Source organism: Eptatretus burgeri, chromosome 10 (assembly GCF_056783735.1).
Source record: "Eptatretus burgeri isolate ZD-2024b chromosome 10, Ebu_testis_v1, whole genome shotgun sequence".
Classification (NCBI taxonomy): domain Eukaryota; kingdom Metazoa; phylum Chordata; class Myxini; order Myxiniformes; family Myxinidae; genus Eptatretus; species Eptatretus burgeri.
Window position 1 is genome coordinate 69,934,386 of NC_140970.1, and position 22,500 is coordinate 69,956,885.

The window sequence follows — 22,500 nt, forward strand, 5'->3', positions numbered from 1 at the left end:
CGGGATTGTCCGTCCGGTGGGTGACGTGCCGCGATTCGAGTTACGTGGCCGTTCGCACGCCGGCGGGCGCGAATCCGCAACAATATATATATATATATATATATATATATATATATATATACACACATATATATATATATATATATATATATATATATATATATATATATATATATATATATATATATATATATTGTTGCGAATTCGCGCCCGCCGGCGTGCGAACGGCCACGTAACTCGAATCACGGCACGTCACCCACCGGACGGACAATTCTGTCGTGACCCTCTCGGAACAACGAACCGCTTAAGCAGTCCGTTCCGTGCTACAGTGATAACCGAGCGGTGTTATCGTCGGCCTTGATGGTTCCGATTAATTACGGGGATGTTGCACCCACTACGAACCCCTTACGTGAAGCAGGATGGAGAGTCAATTAAAAGGAAGGAGACGAAGCAGAGCGGGAACAGTTCAACAAGCAAGCATTTTATTCCGCGGCACACGGAAAGCACGTATATACAGCCATACAGAATCAAAATGCACATAAAGCAAATGAAATACAACCGACTAACGCGTACACATGGCAACACTTACACAGTTCTACTTCACAGACGGCGCCAACAAACATTCACACAAAAGCAAAAGAAAGAAGCCACCCTCACAGACAAGGAGGCAGACAGGCCTGTAGGTCAAATGTGCACGGGGCCTGGAGGAGCGGCCAGGTCCGCGAGACCGAGGAGGTCTTACCCACGTCCTCGTGACGCGTTGGCGGGCAAGCCGCAAAGTGTCCGCGCCGCTGTGCTCCGACTCCGGGCCCCTGGCGTGCTTGTTGGCACCACATTTAGGGTGGGGGAGTAACGGGGCCCCCTTTTTCACTATCTCAGCGTGGGGGGGGGGGGAAGGGGAAATTGTTGATGCCCTGGGGGAGGGGGAGTGGCTGGCTTGGGTCCCGCGACGAGACGAGCGATCCCCCACACCGCAACCTCGTCGCCGACGCCGTCCTCCTTGCCTCGGACCCGAGCTCCCTTGCCTGCAGCTCCACCGCGCGCACTCGACTCGACTCCACCAACTCAACGCTCCTTGTCTCCAAAAGCAACTCCTCGATGACACACTCTCCTCCTCGCTCAACTCCAGCGCACGAGTCGCCTTCCGCTCGCACCTTTATAGCGCTCAGGAGAAGCCGATATGCAAATTCCCGGATCAGGACGCGATTGGAGGCGGGCCCACACCGCCCCCTCGGTCAGCCATTGGTCGGGCAAAAATGGGCGTGAACCTCCCTGATCCTAAAATTTGCATAGACGGACCTATACGGAATTCACCTCCACGCGCCTGGAGGCGGGGCCAAGCCATCTCGCGCTTGCCCATTGGACGGAGGAGAAGTGGGCGTGAAGCATTCCTGATCCGAATTTTCCCCTCGGAAAGGCCGAAAATTTATTTATATTTTCATTTATGGATGTTGGCTGATGATTCTGTGAATTTTCCCGGTGTACCGGCTTCAATGTCCATCGGCATGCAAAATTTCAGCTTTCTAAGTCACCCGGAAGGTTCCGATCTTTAATATCAGTGAGTGAGTGAGTCAGTCAGAGCTTTATATATTAGATAACAAGACCCAATCACGTCTCAATCCTGCAATTGGGGGTAATAACCAATCACTTCTCACCTAATCAATCACCCCAGGCCTTATTTTTCTCCTCTCCTTCTTACCCCTCACCGCTTGCTTTATAGAAGAAAAAAATGCACAAACTTGGTCTGCTTCTCAATCTGTACATTGACACCTGTTATTTCTCTCTGTTGCCATGAACAGCTGTCATCTGTTCTGAAGTGTTCTTCATGTTGGTATGGGTGGTGCTGTGGAAGGAATGGATAGAATTGCCTTCTCTTGCACAAGACATTTATATCATTATTGCACAAGACTTATTACCAGCACACATAATTGCATGATACTTCAAAACAAAAATATAGAAAAATTAAGGACTAAAAGCAAGAAACAATGTAAATGGTAATGAAGGTGTGACGAACACAAGTCAACCCATACAAAATATTTGGCTATGTGTACTTATTCGAAAGAAACTACAAGCTCTGTCACATTCACACAGCTTGACGAAGTGAAATGGCTGAAACATTGCACGAAACAACTATAAGATATGAAGCCATGCCACAGAAGTAAAGCAACAAATCCTTATTCACTCAACCACTGAAGTGGAATAGATATGCTGGTAGCATAGTGTTGACATGAGACTGGCATTTGAGAGGTTGCAGGTTGAAATTCTGAAGGTATCAGATAACACTAACGATTTGGATTCAAAGCTCTTGGCAACTGAGGAAGCCTCGAGAGAATTACCATGTTGTGGTTAAAAACATGTCTGGCGAGTTAATGCACGATGCTGCAGTATCTGCTTGTACTTCTCTTTTGTTAGCGTCCTATTGATTTTAACAAGTTTTCCGATACCGAAAGCTGAGATACGACCCCAGACAGTCTCAGAGTCTCTCCCGTGTTTCAAAGTGTACATTTCGGCTGGAAACATTGTATGTCATAACATTCTCCAAGTCTTCAACATACAAACTGGTGTCTGTTAGATCCAAAAAGTACAAATTTTGATTCATCATACCAGAGTTTGTCCTTGATATCCCGCATATTCCATTCTTCAATCACCCAATGTTGGTGTTGCCTGCCAAATTTCAGTCTTTTCTTCTTGTCCTGTGATCTCAACAGTGGTTTATTTGCTGCAACTCTGCCATGGAGATCTGCTGCAATAATCCTTGTGTGCACAGTGCTGGCCAAGGTGTGAATGTTCAGGCCTGCTCTCATATAGTTTTTTTTCATCTGCTGACTTGATTGTCTTCTATTGTATAAGCTGAGCAACTTCAATTGCTTGTCTTCCCTCAGGGAGGTTCTTCTGGATCTTCCTGATCTTTTCTTGTTTCTGCCAAGCCAGTTTGTTTCAGGTGTTGCAAAGTGTATCTCACACCATTGAGATCTTCAGCTTTTTTGCTATTTTCCTCATAGTGTGCACTTTTTCTCACAGAGTTTGGATCTTCACACGCTGTTCCATTGAAAGTTGCTTCCTTGGTGCCATTCTTAAACCATTCATAGACTTTCAAGCAAGGGAAAAAGCTGATGAAAACTAAATGCACATATTCACTAATTTGCATTTATTTATTGTGGTTTCTTGCAATTTGCATTAAGTAACAGCCTATTAGGGACTATCTATGTACTTTGTACCAAAATGGATGGATTATTGCGGTGGTGTTGAATGATTGTGTGAAGTCTGTGTGTACTTAGATTGCTCAGAGACACAAAGAAAAAGGCGGTTGAGAGAGCGCGACAAGGTTCGAATTTTCATCTGCTTCAATGAGCAATGTCACCACCAGAGGTAAGACAACCCACTTAAAGAGCAGCTGAACCTTGAGAATCACACCATGTTTAATTATTGGCCTTGTAAACAGATTGTTCACAACTGAAAAGGTCTCCGGTAGGTGTGTAGGGTTCTGTGTACCAGGACCAAGCACCAAACGTGCCTTGACGTGAAATAAGGAAAATGAAGTCAGAAACAGCAGCACATCCTGGCAACATTTCTGTCATCATGGCTATACTCCAGGAAATATTTGACTTGGCTTTAACTTACCTTCTGGCTGCCTTCTCTATCTCCTTGAGGACCTCCCAAGTGGATGTGTCCTTGAGCCAGAAAACAGAGGTATACACTTATAAATGCCACAAGATATTATAGTCTTCACCTTCTTGCAGCTTTGGTTCTGTTTGGCGATGGAACCAGCATTTTTCTGCCTTTTTGTGCTGCTCAGACAGGAGGTTAGAGCATTTTATCTGAGCCTTCTGTGCTCCTTGAAGGATAGCAGTTTTGGCTCTGATTTTCATGGATAGAAAGAGAGAGGCTGCCTCGAAGGGGAGGAGATAGAACAGGCCAGCCGACGTACCCTGGCACCCATTGTCAAACGAATGTACGGGACTGGAAACCCAACCTTGTGCCTTTTCTTTGATGTTCCTTTCAGTACAAAATGCTTTGGTGTGAGCTTGGCTTGCTCTGGTGCAGACATAGTTAGCTAAAGGCAGATACAGATGGGTGAGGGTGGTGGTGATGGTGGTGGGGGCTGGCACACAGGTCAGGGTAAGGTGTGTGTTTGTGTGTGGAGGGAAGGGGTGGATGTTGGGGGAGGCCTCGGGGTGGGAGAAGGGTGGATTGGTTGGGGTGATGTAAGAAACTAACTATTTCAGCATGAACTCTAAAAGCTAAACAAAAAATTAGCTTCAACAAGGATGGGGGGTTTCACAGAAAGAGTGCATTTGCGTCATTTTTGTTGAGAAACTAGCATGAGATGCATGATGTTGAGTGAAATACGCTTTGCAATGTGGAATTTAAAATTTCATCAGGTGAGGATTAGAATTCCTTTTCATGGAGCTCTTTTGAGCTTACATTTTTTGATTTTGTTCCAACTCCGATCCGATGTCCCATATTAGTTGATACAGAGCTTCGGTTCTGCCTGGGGTCATGTTGCGTGTTTTGCCATCCCAATGCCAGCAGTAGTTAGGGAAGAAATTTGGAATTTGTCAATGGTGCCCGCGATAGCTCGCCTTCTCTACATGAAGGACACCGTGGGATTTTTTAACATTCACTAACTAATGGTGGCAGACGGGATGCCCAGTTTAATGTCCATGCGAGGGATGGCACCACACAATGATGAAACACCGTGATGACAGTTTATGGCTTGGTCAGGATTCAAACCTGGGCAGGTGACGGCTTAGAAGTGAATGTGCATACCTCTGGGCCATCCTGTCAATCAATTTTCTTCCAACTATAGGCAATCATATGGAAACATAGACTATAGGGGAATGTCGACCCCCAAATATAATTAATGGCCACAGAAAAAAAAAACCCACTTTATAACATGTGAGTATTTTGAGTGCTTTTATGATATTTCTTTTTGATTCCTAATGGATTATTTTTTAAATCATGTCGATTAATGAGACATTTCCAAATGGAGTCCATGTAGGCCAGGCATGAGCTTGGAATCTATTTAAGGGGTCTATTGTGGTCTGGTCTTTATACCGGGCGTAGTGGCGTGCGCCTGTAATCTGGCTACTCGGAGGCTTGGGTTGGAGGATCGCTTGAGGACGGGATCTGCGCTGGGCCACGCTATGAGAGGGTGTAGGGCAGCCTGGAATCGTGGCAAACCCCATTCCTTATCCCTGCGTCGTAAGAGGCGACCAGGGTTGCGTCAGGACGGGCATCCGGCGTAAAACCTGTGCCAAATCAGTATGCGGATCATAACGGATGATCCGCTGTGGCGACCCCTAACGGGAGCAGCCTAAAGACGAACAACAACATTGTGGTCTGGTCTTCCTTCTCATTTATCCTCATCCTTTTGAAACATCACATTCAGTCAAAAGATAAAAGTTTGAATGCAAATAATATCTTGCTTTTCGAAATCTCAAATCTATCTTTTGTTGGGTATTCAGGAACACTTTTACTTTCTTTGTAACGTAGAGGATCTGTGTGGAACATACCTTTCAAAGCGTACATATTGTTCCTTTGTCATGGATCTTATAGAGTTTTCAGACTATTCTGACAGTTTAGGAGCTTTCTTTCCCATCATATCCCATTGTAGAAGGCATCCCAGATCTTTTTTCCAGAATGGGTGAAAGGTTATTTCAGACTAAGACCTGTGCTTTGGCGGAGTTCACTTTGCTGCAAACGTCAGGAGGAATCGTCAAAGGTGTGGGGCAACACGAGGTGGGATCTTAAGGGATTATGGATTGAGGCCTTGGTTTGTTTGACTCGTCACGTCCCACAGATCACAAACTACCTTCTCTTCCCACCTTGGCACATCCAGCTTAGCAAGCTTTTCCCCTCAGGGTGTTGTCACAGAGGCTACACGTTTGATTTGGTGGAGTAAGGTGGGAAAATGTCTCACACTCCCCTGCCCTCCCTCCGCCCTCCTCCCCCCTGCTTCTCGGTCAATTTGTTCGTATACTGAGCATTTTACATTTGAAATTACCTGCAATAATTACCGTCAACCAGAGAGCACTCTGGTGCAGACGTTCAGGATACTGAACATATACCCAGGACCGAGGAGGTGGTACGGGGATGGGGGAGTAGGGGATAAGGGGGCATCTTGCCTCACTTCCTTTTCAAAACTTTGAAGAACAGTCCTTCTCAACACCTGAAGGTTGAAAGTTTAAAGTTAATTGTTTAGGGACATTACACCCAATGATTACTAATTGCTATTCATTACTAATGCTCACCATAATTACTCGAATACATTTTGGAGAATATTGTTTAAAATTAAAACTTCGTGTGAAAGAAAAATGATCTGTTCGTGTTGAAGAGCGTCTTTGGTATGACTCCGCAGGGGGAGGTCCGTCGTTCGAAACATGACCGAGTCACACCAAACACTTGAAAAATGGTACGTGCTGCTTCCATGCTTGACGCTCAACATTTAAAAGGATAGCGCATGGACAAAAATGCTGGGAAGGCAACGGCAAACCACCCAGTATAACCCTTGCCAACAAACTGCTTTGGCAACACTAACACTCTGTAAAGTGTTTGATTGGCCTCGATCAAAATTATATATATATATATATATATATATATATATATATATAGATATATATATATAGATATATATATATATATATATATATATATATATAGATATATATATATATATATATATAGATATATATATAGATATATATATAGATATATATATATATATATATATATATATATATATATATATATATAGATATATATATAGATATATATATAGATATATATATAGATATATATATAGATATATATATATATATATATATATATATATATATATATATATATATATATATATATATATATGGCCCGGCGAGGAGGGGGTGATGTAAGCGACATTTTTTAATGATATGATGATGATAGGGTAAGGGTTAAAATAGTGCAATATGGCATTAACTCCAAAATGGCCGATGTGGCCCTTACATCACTCCTCCTCGCGGTGCCTCATGTATATATATACATACATACATACATATATATATATACATACATACATACATACATATATATATATATATATATATATATATATATATATATATATATATATATTGTTACGAATCTGGAAGCTATGAGCACACAACAGCCAGAGTCCTTATAGAACAGTTATATCGGTAAGTACGTGTTTCTAGTTAGGGTCCCGTCCCTCGTCTAATGGGAATTAAATGTTCATGCGCTGCGGAGTTATTTTGATAGTTCGGGTTTTCTTTAACACTTATAACAACAACAACACCGACGACACCTGCCTTCGCTTCCTTCCACCATCCTCCACCGGCACCATTACACGCGTGCGTGTCAGCACGTACGTGGGTGGAGTTCACGAAGGCCTGACGTCTTTCTCGCCTTATCCAGGGGATGCGAGCGAGGTGGCCGCCAGTCGCCCAATAAGCGCAGCCCACGCAGGACCATGTTGCTCTCCTTGCTTGAGGGACGGTCCACCACGACGGCCGTCACGCCCCCCCCCACCCCGGTCCAATTAGTGGACTTTGCGCCCTTTCGGCCAATCACGGGGGCGACGAGCGAATCACGCGACGCAACCGTCCAATCAGGAGGCAAGTGGCCAGAAAAGAAGCCCCTCCCGCCTGAGGAGAAGTTTTGATTGTTTGGACCAACGTTGGGAGAGACAGTGTGCTCGTGGCAGGAGCGTTCGCCAGTTCGAGTGATCGGGGAATTTTGTCAAGCAGCTGGTCATCGTGTGGGAGATATTTCCAACCTGGCATCCAAAGCCAGTGAGTGGTTGTCGACGAAGGCTCAGCAGACGGTCGTGGTCGTGGACTTCGGGTCGTGGGTTTGAGTCCCACCGTGGTGGTTCGAAGTCGGTGTGGCCGCACGAAGCGGATAGGTACCACGATCCGGCTTGACCGAGACAGACCCACGAGGTCCATCTCTTCCTGGGATATTTGTGTGTGTGTGCGTGTGTCCTTGGGCCCAGTCTTGTCAAGTAGGAATTGTTAAGTGCTTTTTTTGCTGTGCATGATTGCATTGCTCAGTCGGTTTAACTCTGCCCGTCTGTGTTCCCCTCCCACACTATTGTAAATAAATATTCCTATTGTTGAATGTTTCAGCTCGTATCTGTCCTTTCCTGCATTGGTTTAGCACAGTGCGTGTTGGGGGGATTAAAAAGGCTGTTGCTGCCGTGGTCGTGCATTTGGACTGATGGGACCTCGGTAACCATCCGCTCGGGTTACGCATGGGTCGAGCATGGTTACGGCTCATCCCGTTCGATCTCTGTCGAGGGTGTGAATTCCTCGGTAGCTCACCATGTGGGCCTCTAGGTATTTTGAAGTTTGGCAAAATAACCCTGTCCCACTTGGTTGACTTATTGACGATTCACGATCCTGTAAGGGACCCAACCCGTACCTTCGGAGTTATCGGAAAGGTACGATCTAGATTCCAGGTGTTCGGTGGAGCCGACTCTACTGCTTCATCTAGCAGTCGTGCTTGCCACCGATACCCAGCCTACAACAATATATTTTTACAGATTTCCACCCGCCGGCGTGCGAATGACTGCGTCTAACCAATAGCGGCCACCTCGCCCACCGAACGGACAATCCAGTTGCGGCTTTCCGGATCAACGCCAAAAACCAGCCACGGGTGGGTTTTTAAGCACACCACAACCTTGTCCGTACTCTACCCGCGTGCTACAGGGTCAATCGCCGAATTGTCGATATACCTAATTAATCGCGCGGGTAGATTACCGAGAGATTGTACCTCAACGGGACCGCTTGGAAACGAGCCGCTTAGGCCTAAGTCACATTTGCTCTATGGCAAGGATACGGCGGCCGTACGCCCTCTGAATTGACAGAAACGTGCGGCGGGCGCAGAATTTCTGCGGTGGCCTCAGGGTGGCCCTACGCCTTTTGGCTTTCTTGTACAGGCCGTAGGGGTCGCCGTGGAATTATAACGCGGAGTTATAACTTTTTTCATTTCTACGTTCACCGTACCAATTCGACAAGCCGAAAAAAAAAAATGGTTAAAAAAATAATAATAATAATTAACCCATTCGTTACCGTCCGTCTGGCCGCACGGTCGCCTTAGGACCCCCCTGCGGTCACCTTGCGGGCACCTTGAGGCTACCTTGCGTCTGCCTTGAAAATTCTATGGCCACCGCAGGAACGCCCTAAGGTCACGGTGCGACATCAAATCAAAAGACCGTACAGCACCTCCAGGTTTTCGGTCTCCACAATTTATAAATTCGCCGTGCGGCTCCCTGAAAAATAAAAACATATGTGACTGCTACATTGTGTGACCGTGGAAATACTCCGGCCGCCGTATAATTGCTAGTAGTCGTAGATTTTGGAGACCCCACGGCCGCCGTGGCAAATGTTACTTAGGCCTTAAGCAGCTCACTTCCTTTTGGGATAACCGAGCTGTTAGGGTTAGGGTATTATCGCGCAGTCCCGTTGGACCTGATCACTTTACCGGCTACTTAAAAACCAACTATATTCCGAATGCAAGAGGGCAGCTCAATTAAGGGAAGAGGACGCAACGAATGGGTTAACATTTGAACAAACAAATTTATTACAAAGCACACGTAAACAATGATGCAGTCATGCAGGTATGCAATGCCGAACACGCACACAAGTATACAACCAACAAAAGTAATACAAAAAAAGAGCTACTACCATCTATGTATCATGCACAGTCACTTATACAGTTCTACTTGCGGACATGGTGCCACAACATTCATTCAAAAGCAAGGAAAACCCCCAGGAAAGACGAGGGGTAGACTGGACCTCTTTGGGTCTTTATTGCATGGAGCCGTGTAGACCGCAGAGGCTCCGCGAGGCCGTGCTGGTTACCTTCACCTCGCTGGGGCGACCCGCAACGTCCCGTCCATACGGCTGCTGTCATGACCGCGGTCCGGCCCAGGCCTCGTCTGACGGCCTGGTGATTTGGGTCCAGCCGGCAACGCCTCAGAGGAACGAACGGGCCTTATGCTCTTTCAGAGTTGATGCTCTCTTTTAGAGCCTGTCCATCCCTTGTGCTGCTCGGACTGTCCCGAAGCCCGATCACCTCGGACTGTTCGCTGCTGGCTGGCAACCTCTCCACGTCCCACACAAACGCGCCGTTATGCGTGGCACGGCCGGCCTGCTGTGTTCCCTGCTCCGTCTCCTCGGCGAACCCGGACTTCCACTGCCCTCCACTGGGCTCGAACTCCGCTCCAAACCCCTGACCGACTCGACTGCCAGAACTGGCGCTATGTGCGCCGTTTTATAGGGTTCGTGAGGCAAGATCTAATCTCTGCACTTTCACCTCTGACCCCCACTGGCTCCGCCCCTCTTGCTCTCATGATCCGAATTCCGAGGCAAAGTTCAGGGCGAGCGGACGTGGCAGGAATCATCGATGCTGAAGGGAGAGCGGACGTGGTAGAAATCACCGTCACTGGGAATAAGGAAACCTCCGCGTTTGTTTGCAGCGACCTTGCCGTGGCCGGCGCTAAGATGGCAGCGCCCGCGGAGTTGAAGGTGAAACGATGTTGTTCCGTTGTTGTGTATTGTGGGATATGCGGTTTGGGAGATGGTGGCTGTGGTTGGCGTTGTGGAGAAGGTGGTTGTGTGAGGGCGGTTGTGGAGGAGGTTGTTGTGCAAAGGCGGTTGTGAGAGCGCTGTTGGTAGAGGAGGTGGTGGTTGTGTGAGGGCGTTTGTGGAGGAGGTGGTTGTGTGAAGGCGTTTGTGAGAGCGCTGTTGGTGGGGTAGGTGGTGGTTGTGAGCGGTTGGTCCAAAATAACGATAGTAAAAGAAAAACGGCTAACTCAAAGATCACAGCCCTGATCACATGAACAAATTCCCATTAGACAACAGTGGGGAAATCTATCTGAACACAGTCTTATCGGCATAACTGAACTAAGGAACTATAATGGTGCTCTGCGAATTTCCACAGCCGTAACAATATTCATATTTTTGGGCATTTTGTATATTGACTTTAAAATAATTAATGTACTGATTTGTCCCACATGTCTTTTATAAAAGACTCGCTGAAGTACCCGGCATTGCCTGGGGAAATTCAATGCAATATTTATTTAAATATTTCCTGGATGACAAATTTGGGAATGTTGGCCTTATGGTTTTCTATGAATTACCAATCTTGCAAAATGCACTTGGACTTGTATCGAAATGCTTCACCTTCTAAGGACGCGCAACATGCTGCCCTGGAGACTGTTTCTCTTGCATGTTGATCCTCATCACGACCATGTGTCTGCTCTGTAATCTCAGCTGACGTTGAGGCTGCTTGTCTTGCACAGTGATCCTCAACCTGAACCGGTGTCTGCTTTGTAATCGCAGCTGAACTTGAAGCTGCTTCTCTTGCACAGTGATCCTCAACCCAAACCTGTGTCTGCTTTGTAATCTTAGCTGACCTTGAGGCTGCTTCTCTTACACAGTGATCCTCGACCCAAAACCAGTGTCTGCTCTGTAATCTCAGCTGAACTTGAGGTTGCTTGTCTTGCACAGTGATCCTCAACCTGAACCTGTGTCTGCTCTGTAATCTCAGCTGATCTTGAGGCTGCTTGTCTTGCACAGTGATCCTCAACCTGAACCTGTGTCTGCTCTGTAATCTCAGCTGACCTTGAGGCTGCTTCTCTTGCACAGTGATCCTCAACCCAAACCAGTGTCTGCTCTGTAATCTCAGCTGATCTTGAGGCTGCTTGTCTTGCACAGTGATCCTCAACCCAAACTTACATGATATAAAGGGGAGGAAAAGTTTAACATTGTACCCAATTTTGCACAAAGGATCTGTGCTTTTAAATGCACTGTTTACAAGCTCAGTCATTCCTTGCGAGGAATGGGGCTTGTCAGGGAAAAGTGGATGACGTCATCATCATGCACTGCATGGAATGGCTAAACAATATCAGCAGATGAATGCTTGAGAGGTCAATCTAAAATATTGTGTACCATTCTCTTACCTAGAATGACTCTATAACCGCAAAATAAACTTCCTCAAACTAAATATCTACGGGATGTTATTTACCTCTCCAATAACATGGAGATTCCACAAGAATGGAACCTCTAAACATCTTCCGAACCATGTGACCTAAACTTTTTTTTTATTACCATGCATTTGAGAACAAACCCTTGGGCAAAATAAATCATACATATAACTTTTTTCATTCGTTCGTTCTGTGATGTAGGGCAACTTTCTTCATTCTACTGTTAAATTATATTCCTTACAGATAGCCTGCTGTTCCATTATTTCTGGGATCCAGCTTGCTGTGGCACATCTTGTGTTTGTCATGGTGCGAATCGTGATTATTTTCTCGAGATGTTTGAATCCTGGGCAGATTCCACATCCTTTCACTTATTCTTACTTCCCTTTACATCGTGACCCATGTAGAATGAACACGATGATCACTATGCGAGTACCGAGTCGTAGCCTACCTGAGTAATGCAACATCTAAAACCATGCCCATTACTCGTATTTTCAAGCTGCTGAATGGATTATCCAAGTGTCTGGAATAACTTGAGCCCAATACTTGTACCGTATATAAACGCTGAGTTATTAAAGTTTTATGTTCTTTTTTTTTTTTGTTTCCACAAATCTTTGTTTTACCTTGAGGAGGACATTACAGTTGAGACAGAAAACCGTTTTTTTTTTAATAAAAGGTCAGAAAGCTTCAACTGAAACACTGATTAAGTGTTATTAGAGGTGAATCCATAGGGATTTCGAAGGTCTAGAGGAACACCCCCACCAAGCGCGCCCCCCGCCGAGAGTGACATGGCGTGTCCTAGAAATTTTGGTTACGTGCGTCATGGGCACCATTTTGTTTCCATCGAGAGTTCATTAAATAAGCACATGATAACTCGTCATTGTTTTTAAAACGAAGAATGCTGTGCCACGGGATGCACCAATCGATTTCAAAATCTACACAATTCGGGAAAATAAAGTTGGTCGGCTGTGATGGAAACCAACTTCGGGGTCATTTCTGCGCCAGGTAAGTTGTCGTCCCAAGTGGGTACATGTACGTGTTGCGCCGTGATCGGATTGCAGTTTGCAGGTTGATGTAACTTGAAAACAGAAATTTATCATCATCGAAAGATCTATAGATCATTTATGACGTATCAAGAACATCCCGGCAAAATTGCTGAAAAGCAAACACGTCACTATAAAGTTTGTTTATTTATTTATTCGAATTAGTTAATGAAACTTTTCATGAAAATCGAAAAGAATGATGGATTACACACACATGCATGTTTTCATTGGCACATTACTGATGTTAAAAGAAATGAAGAGTTGGAAAAATATAACCCCTTCACTTATGGCTCATCGCCATTTTAATGCAGCCCTCTCTTATTCCTTATTTGTTACCTCTGCCACCGAAGGTGAAGGAGGTTATGTTTTCACCCCCTTTTTGTCTGTTTGTTTGTTTGTTTGATTGTTTGTTTGTCTGTGTACAGGATATCTCAAAATGTTGTGGACGGATCCGGATGAAATTTTGTGGACAGGTTGGGTGCGTGACGAGGACTTTTGTGAATATCCGGATCCAGATCCGGCTACTACAATTTTGTAGTGATTCTTCACCATTGAGAGATTGGGCTAAACTAATATATAGCACGATATGTTCTCGTGGCGGAGGTATGTGCTCCACCGATGCCCTTCGAGTTCTTTCTAAATTCATTCCTGCTCCGTTTGATTGCAAAGAAAAACTTTCCCTTTTCATATCTTCTCAGGTTACCGGCAGGATGGCCTATAGACTAGAGATGCACGCAATCGTCTCCAAGCGTTTATCCTCGGTTCAAATCCTGGCCCAGCTACTGTCATTCTGGTGTTTCACAGGCAACGTCATTCATCAATGTGTGTCCCGTCCCTCGAATGGACGTTAAAACGGGTGTCCCATCTGCTATCATTAGTTTGTGGATGTAAAAGATCCCACGGTGATCTTAGCGAAGAGTAGACAAGCAACCATCGGCATCCAAGTCAAATTGTAAAATCCTGCGCTGATTAACTGCTGGGAAGGCACTGTCAAACCACCCAGTATCACCCTTGCCAAGCAAGCAAATGACCTGCCTTCAGGCAGAGCACTCAATCAATTAATCAATTTTCTCAATCCCTCTCTTTCTTTTCACTCACAATTGTTCTCTTCTAATTCTCTACTGTCTCGATCGTGTGCCTTCATTTCTGTCTTTCATTTTCCTTCTTCCAATTATTTCAAATATCTGAATTCTGTCACTGCCGATGTGTTTCTTCTACTCACTCACTCGCGAGTTGGATGAACGAAAAACCCCATTAAGTAGTATAATCTTCCTTTTGGGTGCAGAGAAAGACAGACTGATGAGAAAACCGACGCATTAAGCTTCACACACAATGGGCACAGGTACGCCGAGCTGCGCTCAATGGAAACAAAATGGCTTCAAATTGCAAGCTGTTGCGACTCCTAGTATATCGGGACTCGACCCCTGCCTAACCCATCCCTCCCCAATGGCCTTTTTTATCGAACCAACAATTATTTTTCAAAATAAACGGATTCAGCAAGCTTCTTGGTCTATCTATGCCATCGTATTATGGACTTTCACACAGTAAAAAAGAAATGTGCTAAGTTTTCTATAATAACCTGTTTCGACTCCCTGTAATGAACTGCTATAAGTAGGTCTCATGTTGGTAAAATACCTGGTGGAGAAGGCTTTGATGCTTGGTGAGGGAGTACCTCCCCCCCCCTCCACCCTGCCCCACTTCCTCACTTTACACACACGCACACACACTGCAGATCAAGAGCGCTCCCCCATCCCCATCACCTCATTCTATAATCCTGGATCCACACCTGGTTAGCTCTCATTCGCTAAATCGCCAAATACGAGCAAAGGTATAATTTGGCGAATATTTTTCATTCAAAAATTGCCAAAAAATTGATTTGTAAGCTTATTAACTATGCACACACTCATACCATTTTCAGGAAACCACATGAAGTGAAGACTTCAAAAACGATTTATGTTTAGGGATGGATATTTTACCACGAACAACTTTTTATTTGAGGAAGGAAAACTTTAACTTGGCTCCACATTTTCACACCAAATTAGCCAAATTGCATTGTTGCGGACTCAGGGTTCGAGGCTCGCCACAAGAGGAAGCGCTTGGGTCCCTCTCGAATGACCGGTCCTGAGGCTGCCGGGCACAGATAACTCCGCGCACTGGCAGGTTGCTAAGCAACCGTGAATGCCGATTGGCATGGCCAATCTGGGCAGGGTTACACTACTTCGCACAATAACTTACAGTACCTGTGGACAGCCAAGCCAATTAGGGTTTCCTGCCTTTAGTGCACACTCGGATTACTGCTGAGCAAAATAGTAAGTGTGCGCTGGCTAACAAGAGCATATCTGGTGGGGTAGAACTTCCCGGCTTAGTTAATGTGTGGACCATGCTGGACCAATGAAGGAAAATATGAAACAGTTTACGTTTATTCACAATTATGTACCGCAGGGAAAGCAAAGGGATTTGTGGGTGCAGCAAAAGAAATGCAATTATTATTTACAAAGACAGAAGACACAGAGCAGAGTTAACCAGAGATAAACTTCGACAATCTTAAATTATCCCAACATAACAGGCAAACATACACATACACACACACACACACACACACACACACACACACACACACACACACACACACACACACACACACACACACACACACACACCCGAGGAAGCAAGATAATTCAGAAAGAGGAGAAGCAGTTGAGTAGTAAGGGACCTCATTGTACCTGGCATGATCGACAGACCTATGCAACCCAATCGCTGAGGAGGGGGAGGAGGGAAGAAAACTGGGGTGTCTATGTTGTGTGAGTGGGAGGTGCAAAAAGTGTGGTGCAGCATGGTGCAAGAGGAAGGTGCGAAGGTGTGAGGGTGTGGGTCAGTGGGGAGTTGGAAAAACAAAGGAAAGAAAAGAATGTGTGAAAGGATATTCTTAACGGGCCATGTAAGAAAATCTGTATTTGTATGGTTAACAAAGATGACTATGGAACGCTATGGAAGCCGAGCAGCAATGACCCAGCAATGACCTAGTAACGATGCTCGCCTCACTCGGTTGTGCTGCCTTCTCAGCTCGGATGACGCTTGGCTTGGCAAAGGCTCTGGACAAAGGATGGAAGAGATAGTGTGAAGATGCCACCCCGAGCCGTAGCCACACCCCGCCAGACTCCAGAGCTGAAAATGGCTTAAGTTACTCTCCAGCCTGGCCATGCGACAGAGCTCCGACTTTACATTGACTGAGGGTTTTCGGGAGCGCTCTCCGGCAATGACCGTGTGCTGAACTCCGTTTGAGCATTGTGACTTAGCAGAACGCCAGGGCCACCCAGACATCATTGAACGAGCCCCCAGTGCATATTCGCGCTTCAAGTTACACACCAAAGTACCCCGGCCCTTAATGTCATTCATTCCCCAGGGAATGTGGTGAGCATCCCGGGAGCTAAATGTGGTTGGGGTGGTTTGTAGCGGTTGTAGTGAGGTAGAAGAAGCACTGTGGCATTTGTGGTGAAGGTGGTTTCGGTGAGGAGGCTGAAGCGGATGAGGTGATTTTGGCGAGGAGGTTGAGCATAGGTTGTTGTTGGGAATATTCGGAGGCATTGTGGGAATTATGGTGAGGGTTGTAGCATCATTGTGAGGGTCTGAGGTGAGGTGTCGGTTGGTTTATGGCATGCCATTTGAACAGGGAAATGGCGCATGTATGCAAATGAGTTACGGGTATATTCCTCATGACGCTCCACAAGTAACCTCACTGATCTGACATGCGTGCATGCATGGTGGGGTTGTGTGCGAAATAAAGGGATTTAAAGAGATGAAAGAATATATGGAGTTAAAGACCTAACTAAAAGCCCGACACAATGCATCTTGTCCCTTTTATCCACTATACATGTGGAAGGGCTACGAAACGAATACTAATTAAATAACTGTCTCTGGATCACGAAATTTTGGATGCTAAGACCTCGGAGGAGTGCTGGCTTTGCAGAGCGACAACTATATATATATATATATATATATATATATATATATATATATATATATATATATATATATATATATATATATAGAGAGAGAGAGAGAGAGAGAGAGAGAGAGAGAGAGAGAGAGAGAGAGAGATATATATATATATATATATATATATATATATATATATATATATATATATATAGAGATATATATATATATATATATATATATATATATATATATATATATATATATATATATATATATATATATATATATATATATATATATATATATATATATATCGTGATCGTCATCGTCCAGCTTAAACCCTCATAAAGCATATAAATTATGTATTTGTGCAACATCGTGATACAAATAAACCTTTTATCAGATAAATTGTCCATTCTTTGAAATTAATGTGCTCAAGACCAGATGTTACTATATCACTTTTCGTTTTAAACTTTCAAAAGGTTTGATTTGGTTCCTTTCTGATAAAAGAACTGAATCCTAAGCTGAAACTCATTTTATGATGAGTAATATTTTCACAAGTTGTAATTTACAAGATTGGTCCAAACTGTAATACCTGTACTTCTTTGGTGAAATGAGATGAAAGCTATTTTTCCAGATCTTTTTGCCTTTTTGCCATTCATTCTCCATAACAAGAATCTAGGCAGGGTTGCTGAACAAATCTCAGCCTCATCCTAATGCTGGAGCCCTTAGCCTGCTGAACCACAAACATCAACACACGTGAAGAAGGAAATGGATAAAGACCAGAGCGAAACGCAATCGTTCTCTAAAGAAAGTCAGGCCCTCTGCAGATAAACTGCAGACTGTTGGGGGAGCCTGCCTCAAAGTCACGAGAGCATCCTTTTAAATCCTTTCAGATGCCTTGCTGAGAATACTCCCCACATCCATCAGAACGAGTAACGGTTGCCGTGATTACTACAGCAGGCTTGGCGCAGTCTCACTGCAAGCCGGCTGACTTTGGCGGCCCCCACGCCATGTCGCGCACGTCAGGGAACTCCGTGCATGGCAAAGCAAAGCAAAATAGAATTGAATGAAATAAGATAAAACAGCTTGAGGGAATGCCAAGCACACTGCACACCACGCAAACACGGCCTGCTGGATCACTTTGGACCTTGTGAAGATTGTTTTTTTTTTTTTTCTTCTCCTGGTTCAGACATAACACATGCTGGCATGAATGACTCGCACTTTTTCACGACTAGGCCACAGCCTTGCCTTGTACTACGAGTGACCAACTTTCTCTGTTTCTGTCCTTTCTCTCCCCATTCATCACACAGTGCTCTGAAAGCTTTTTCAGGACTCAAAGGCAACGGACGGATGGTCACGATACACCTTTCTGGCATCGTCTATGTCGAGGTGAGGATAGTCTTCCTTCAGCCTTTCTTTGTACTCGTATCTGTCACCAATACCCCAAAACCCCAACATCCTCCTGCCCAAACGTCCTTGACCTTTTTCCTATTCTGCATCACCTGCTTCTTGTTAAGAAACTCTCATTGCATTATACCGGCACTAGCCTTGAATCAAGCATGAATAGTCTTCACGGTGCCTTTGACAAACGTGAGATCATTACGTCCTGGTATTCTGTCCAAGTCCCAGACATTTAGTCTCGGCCAGGTCGAAATCCACGCGCACTGCTTGTTACAGACATACGCTGTGAAACTCCTTTTGAGATTGCATGGTTTCACACCATTTTGATCAAACACACCTATTGCGGTGCATTGGAAAGCTTATTTATCTGATGCCTTCACCCACATCAACAGGCCCAAGTTCAAATTCCATGCTCCATGTTGTAAACATTACTTTATGTCGTCTCATCATCATGATAATATTCTTTATGGACCAGAAATCCGAATACCCTCATTCGAGTCTTACACATTGTATAGGAATCTTAATATAATTTTGCAGTTTATTTAAATAATGCTTTGGTTTTAGGATCAAGCTCAAGGTGTGAGCTGTTTTTCTTTTGGATTGGATGAAAATTATTGTGCTTTATGTTTATGTGAACAATTTTGTTAATGTTTTAAAGTTACAAGTTTTGTATTGACCTTTTTGTCCTGCTGATGAGACCAATAAGGCAGAAACATTGCTGTTTGGGACTCGTGTTGATTATTATGTGAACATGTGACCATCCTACCGCACATCTTTTGGGTGTTGGGCTGTGATCAATTACTGCCATTAATTGCAATGCCAGGAAGGGGGAGGAGGCATCATGGATCACACCATCCATCAGAAGGGACGTCAATCCGGCTGTCCATCTGCATTGCGGACGATATGGATCCTGTAATATCCTTCACAGCAGATGATCCTTTTGCCAATTGTTTCATCCAATGTGGGTCATGACCAACTTTGACCAACCAACATTTCTCGCAATATTTTTGAATTCACACCAATCACAGCGGTTATTGAGGAAAGGACTTATTTTCCTCAATAACATGAAATATCCATTTTGTGCAACATTTAGAGTCTCGAAACAAAAAAATACTTTGGGATTCTTCGGGAGCTCTAGGCAGGTACTGTCATCGCATTTACACTGACGGTTTCAAACTCATGGCATCATCATTTGGAAATTGTCAGGTCAAATATAAATTTCATGACTGAAGTCGAATGTTTTTGTTAATCGGACTATAATTTAAGGACACGATAATTGTTTCACAGTCTAAACATTTTCAGACAGGTTTGCTTTCTCATGTCTATTGCTAATAATGCATGTTAAGATTACAGACGCTTGCAGATATTAATTATGTTTTTCAAGATAAGACTTTGACCAGTACCGTTGCCAAATCCTGCATTTTCTGGTTTGACTGAGCAAAGATTTGGCCAGCTTTGCCGAAAAAAAAAAGAACCTTTCCTGAACTGTAACCACCTCGTTCCAATGATCTAAAGTACGATAAAAACGGAACTTTTCTTTATCAAGCATCTTCAGTCCATTTCCCTGCATCCCTGCTGGTATATCAATAAATATCCACAACAGAGAAACACTCCTGCACAGTCTATTGTAATGTCAGGCAAAACCAAACAAATATAGAGAAAAGTTTTTTGGGAACACAATGTCCAAATTGTTTTTCGGTGATGTGGACTTGGAAAATACTTAACAAATAATCAGTAATGGCTGGGTTCACTGTTATGGTAAATTGTCCAACGATCCAGAAATGGAGAATGAAAAACCAATTTTGGGCCTTGTGGTTTGCAACCTCTTTTTTTCAAAATGGCAGTAATTCTTCATAGGCCAGGCAACTCATCCGAGGCCTGGTTAGCAGCACTCGGGCACAGCGTGCGGGGCTCATGCCATCAAATGCTGAGGTATCTGGTGCCAAGCAGCGGGGGCACTGAGCCAGCACATTCCAGCGTGTTGAAGTCTGAATCGGAAAGAGATATAGTAGCTTGGGTATCTTGGAAAAGTGCACGAGCCTGCGTGCGGTGTGACATTGGACAATGGTGTTGGCGTTGTGTTTTCCCAAGAGCTTGGCGGCAAGGCGTTAAATTCCTTACTTTGGGAAAACCAGGAGTAACACCAGCTTGAGCCTTCCCGAGTAAACCGCAAGTGACAAGCCAACACGCGGCCTTTTTTTTTAATGGGATAATGGGGCGCAGGAGGGGATTTGTCGGGTTGTGGTCAGACAGGAAAGGAAATTGCTATAATTTCCTTGTGGAATTGGCAGTTATGAGCCTTGACCACATGCAGGGTCAGGCTACACTTTAAAATCAATCTTCTACAGATATCGCCATCGCGTTCCGCTCTCACCACATCAGCCTGTCCTTGGAGGGTTTGCTTGCAATTGTACAAAAAAAATCTCTTTCTTTAACCTTGTCATCGAAGTTGCCCTAAATCCCCTATTACCCTCCCACAACAAAAATTTAACGAACAACCTCATTTTTTCAGGTTTGTACTTGACCGCTTTCCATGATGTAAACATTTGTCACATATTAAATACTAATTAATTCACTCATGCCCATACGTACACCACGTGTCGTGGTTGTATCGAATGTATGAGCATGGATATGCCGCTGATGAAGCAGACCATGTAAATTCGGTCAGGGATTTCAAAGTTGGCTTGGTTACCGACATACAGTGGTCTACTCTCATGAAAGGTGCAAGGTCCGCCAGTAAAATGCTAACGGACGGGACAGGCTGATGAACGTCCCCTACCAAAAGATGGCACACTCGATGTATGCCATCCTTTGGCCAATTTTATCGTGGGACTGACAATCAAACCCATAAGCGAGTCTGTTAATCCCATCAACCCCAAAAAGTAGACATTTATTTATTTTCTTTATGATGTTTCTGTCATTTGCTCATCAGGTTTTGCATTTCATAATTGTACTGTTTATTTTTATTTTACAAACGGCAGGCGCAGCAACGTGCTTCAGTCTTCGTGGAGAACAACTCGAGCGTGAGCATCGGCATCCTTGGTGGTTCTGACTTTGCTGGCGTTTTGCTGGGTGTTTAGTGACCCTCGCTGATGTGATCATACTCATATGTGATCATCAGACCTCACTGTACAAATCACTTACGACAAGATTCACCGTTAAAGTATTTGCAATGCTGAACTTTCGATCTTGGCTGCCATAACCATCAGGTTGGCTCATCGTAGAGTATGCAGAATGAAAAAGGAAGATATTGATCACTTGAACAAGCCAACGTGACTTCTTCAACTGCAGGAAAAACTTCCAAGCATGAAGGCTTTTAGCATCGACATTCTAGGTGATTATTGCTCCACCAGGATATTAAAAAAAAACAAAAAACATTTCTGAGTGATGATTTGGAAAGAAAATTGCCAAAGTTAATGACAGTGTCATTGTGTGAGGAAATCATCGTGCTGCCCTATCCGAAGCATTTCGAGCAACTTAAATTTGGAGTTACTCAATAACCTCGTGTTAATGAACACCACCTCCTTCTTTTGACACTTTCCCTGCATCTGTGCATCTGAACATCTCACCGTTGAATTACCACCCTCGGTTTGCAAGCTCACACTGCATTCGACAAAATTACAGTCGCCACCATGCCATTTTCGACATTTTTCTTCATCACATTGAAACCTGACGCCAACCTGCAATTGGCTTCACGAGGACCCACCGTGGAAACGAGGACTTCGAAAAAGAAATAAGTAACGCTCCTGGAAGACGTTTAGGGGACCAAGCCAACTCCTCAGCAAAGGCACGCTGCCTCTTCGAAATCAAAACAACTTTGGATCAAACCTTCGTTTAGTGGAAATCAGTCGTAGTGATCAGGAAGATTTCCTTGATTGTTTGGAGCCGTGGGTGCAGTGGACGCAGACAAAGTTGACGAGAACTTTCAAAACGTTGAGCACCAAGAATGCTCCATCTCGCTTTTGAAAAGAAAAAGGATTTTTTTCAGCCTGAACGGAGACCTTACCCTTTTGGAAATGAACACCAGACGTGAGCACATGAATAAAGTGATAACATCGTATCTTTCTTGCGATTACCAAAAAAAAAAAGAAAAAAAATGATGGAATGTTCTCATGACTTTGCGATTAA

The 22,500-nt window shown here is 44.3% G+C and overlaps 1 protein-coding gene across 4 annotated transcripts in view; it reads left to right on the forward strand.

Annotated features, from left to right (window-relative positions):
* LOC147018818 (adipolin-like) overlaps nucleotides 1-22,500 on the forward strand; it is a 103,171-nt gene that overhangs the window by 80,281 nt on the left and 390 nt on the right. For 2 of the 4 annotated variants that reach the window (XM_085898870.1, XM_085898868.1), the window contains exons 6-8: nucleotides 3,264-3,369; nucleotides 18,282-18,360; nucleotides 21,354-22,500. The exon at nucleotides 21,354-22,500 is cut by the window's right edge and continues 390 nt beyond it. In XM_085898870.1, the coding sequence (XP_085754996.1) occupies nucleotides 3,264-3,369; nucleotides 18,282-18,360; nucleotides 21,354-21,452 (284 nt within the window). In that variant the 3' untranslated portion in view covers nucleotides 21,453-22,500. The remainder of the gene's footprint in view (nucleotides 1-3,263; nucleotides 3,370-18,281; nucleotides 18,361-21,353) is intronic. The other 2 variants (XM_085898872.1, XM_085898869.1) reach the window with 1 other exon arrangement.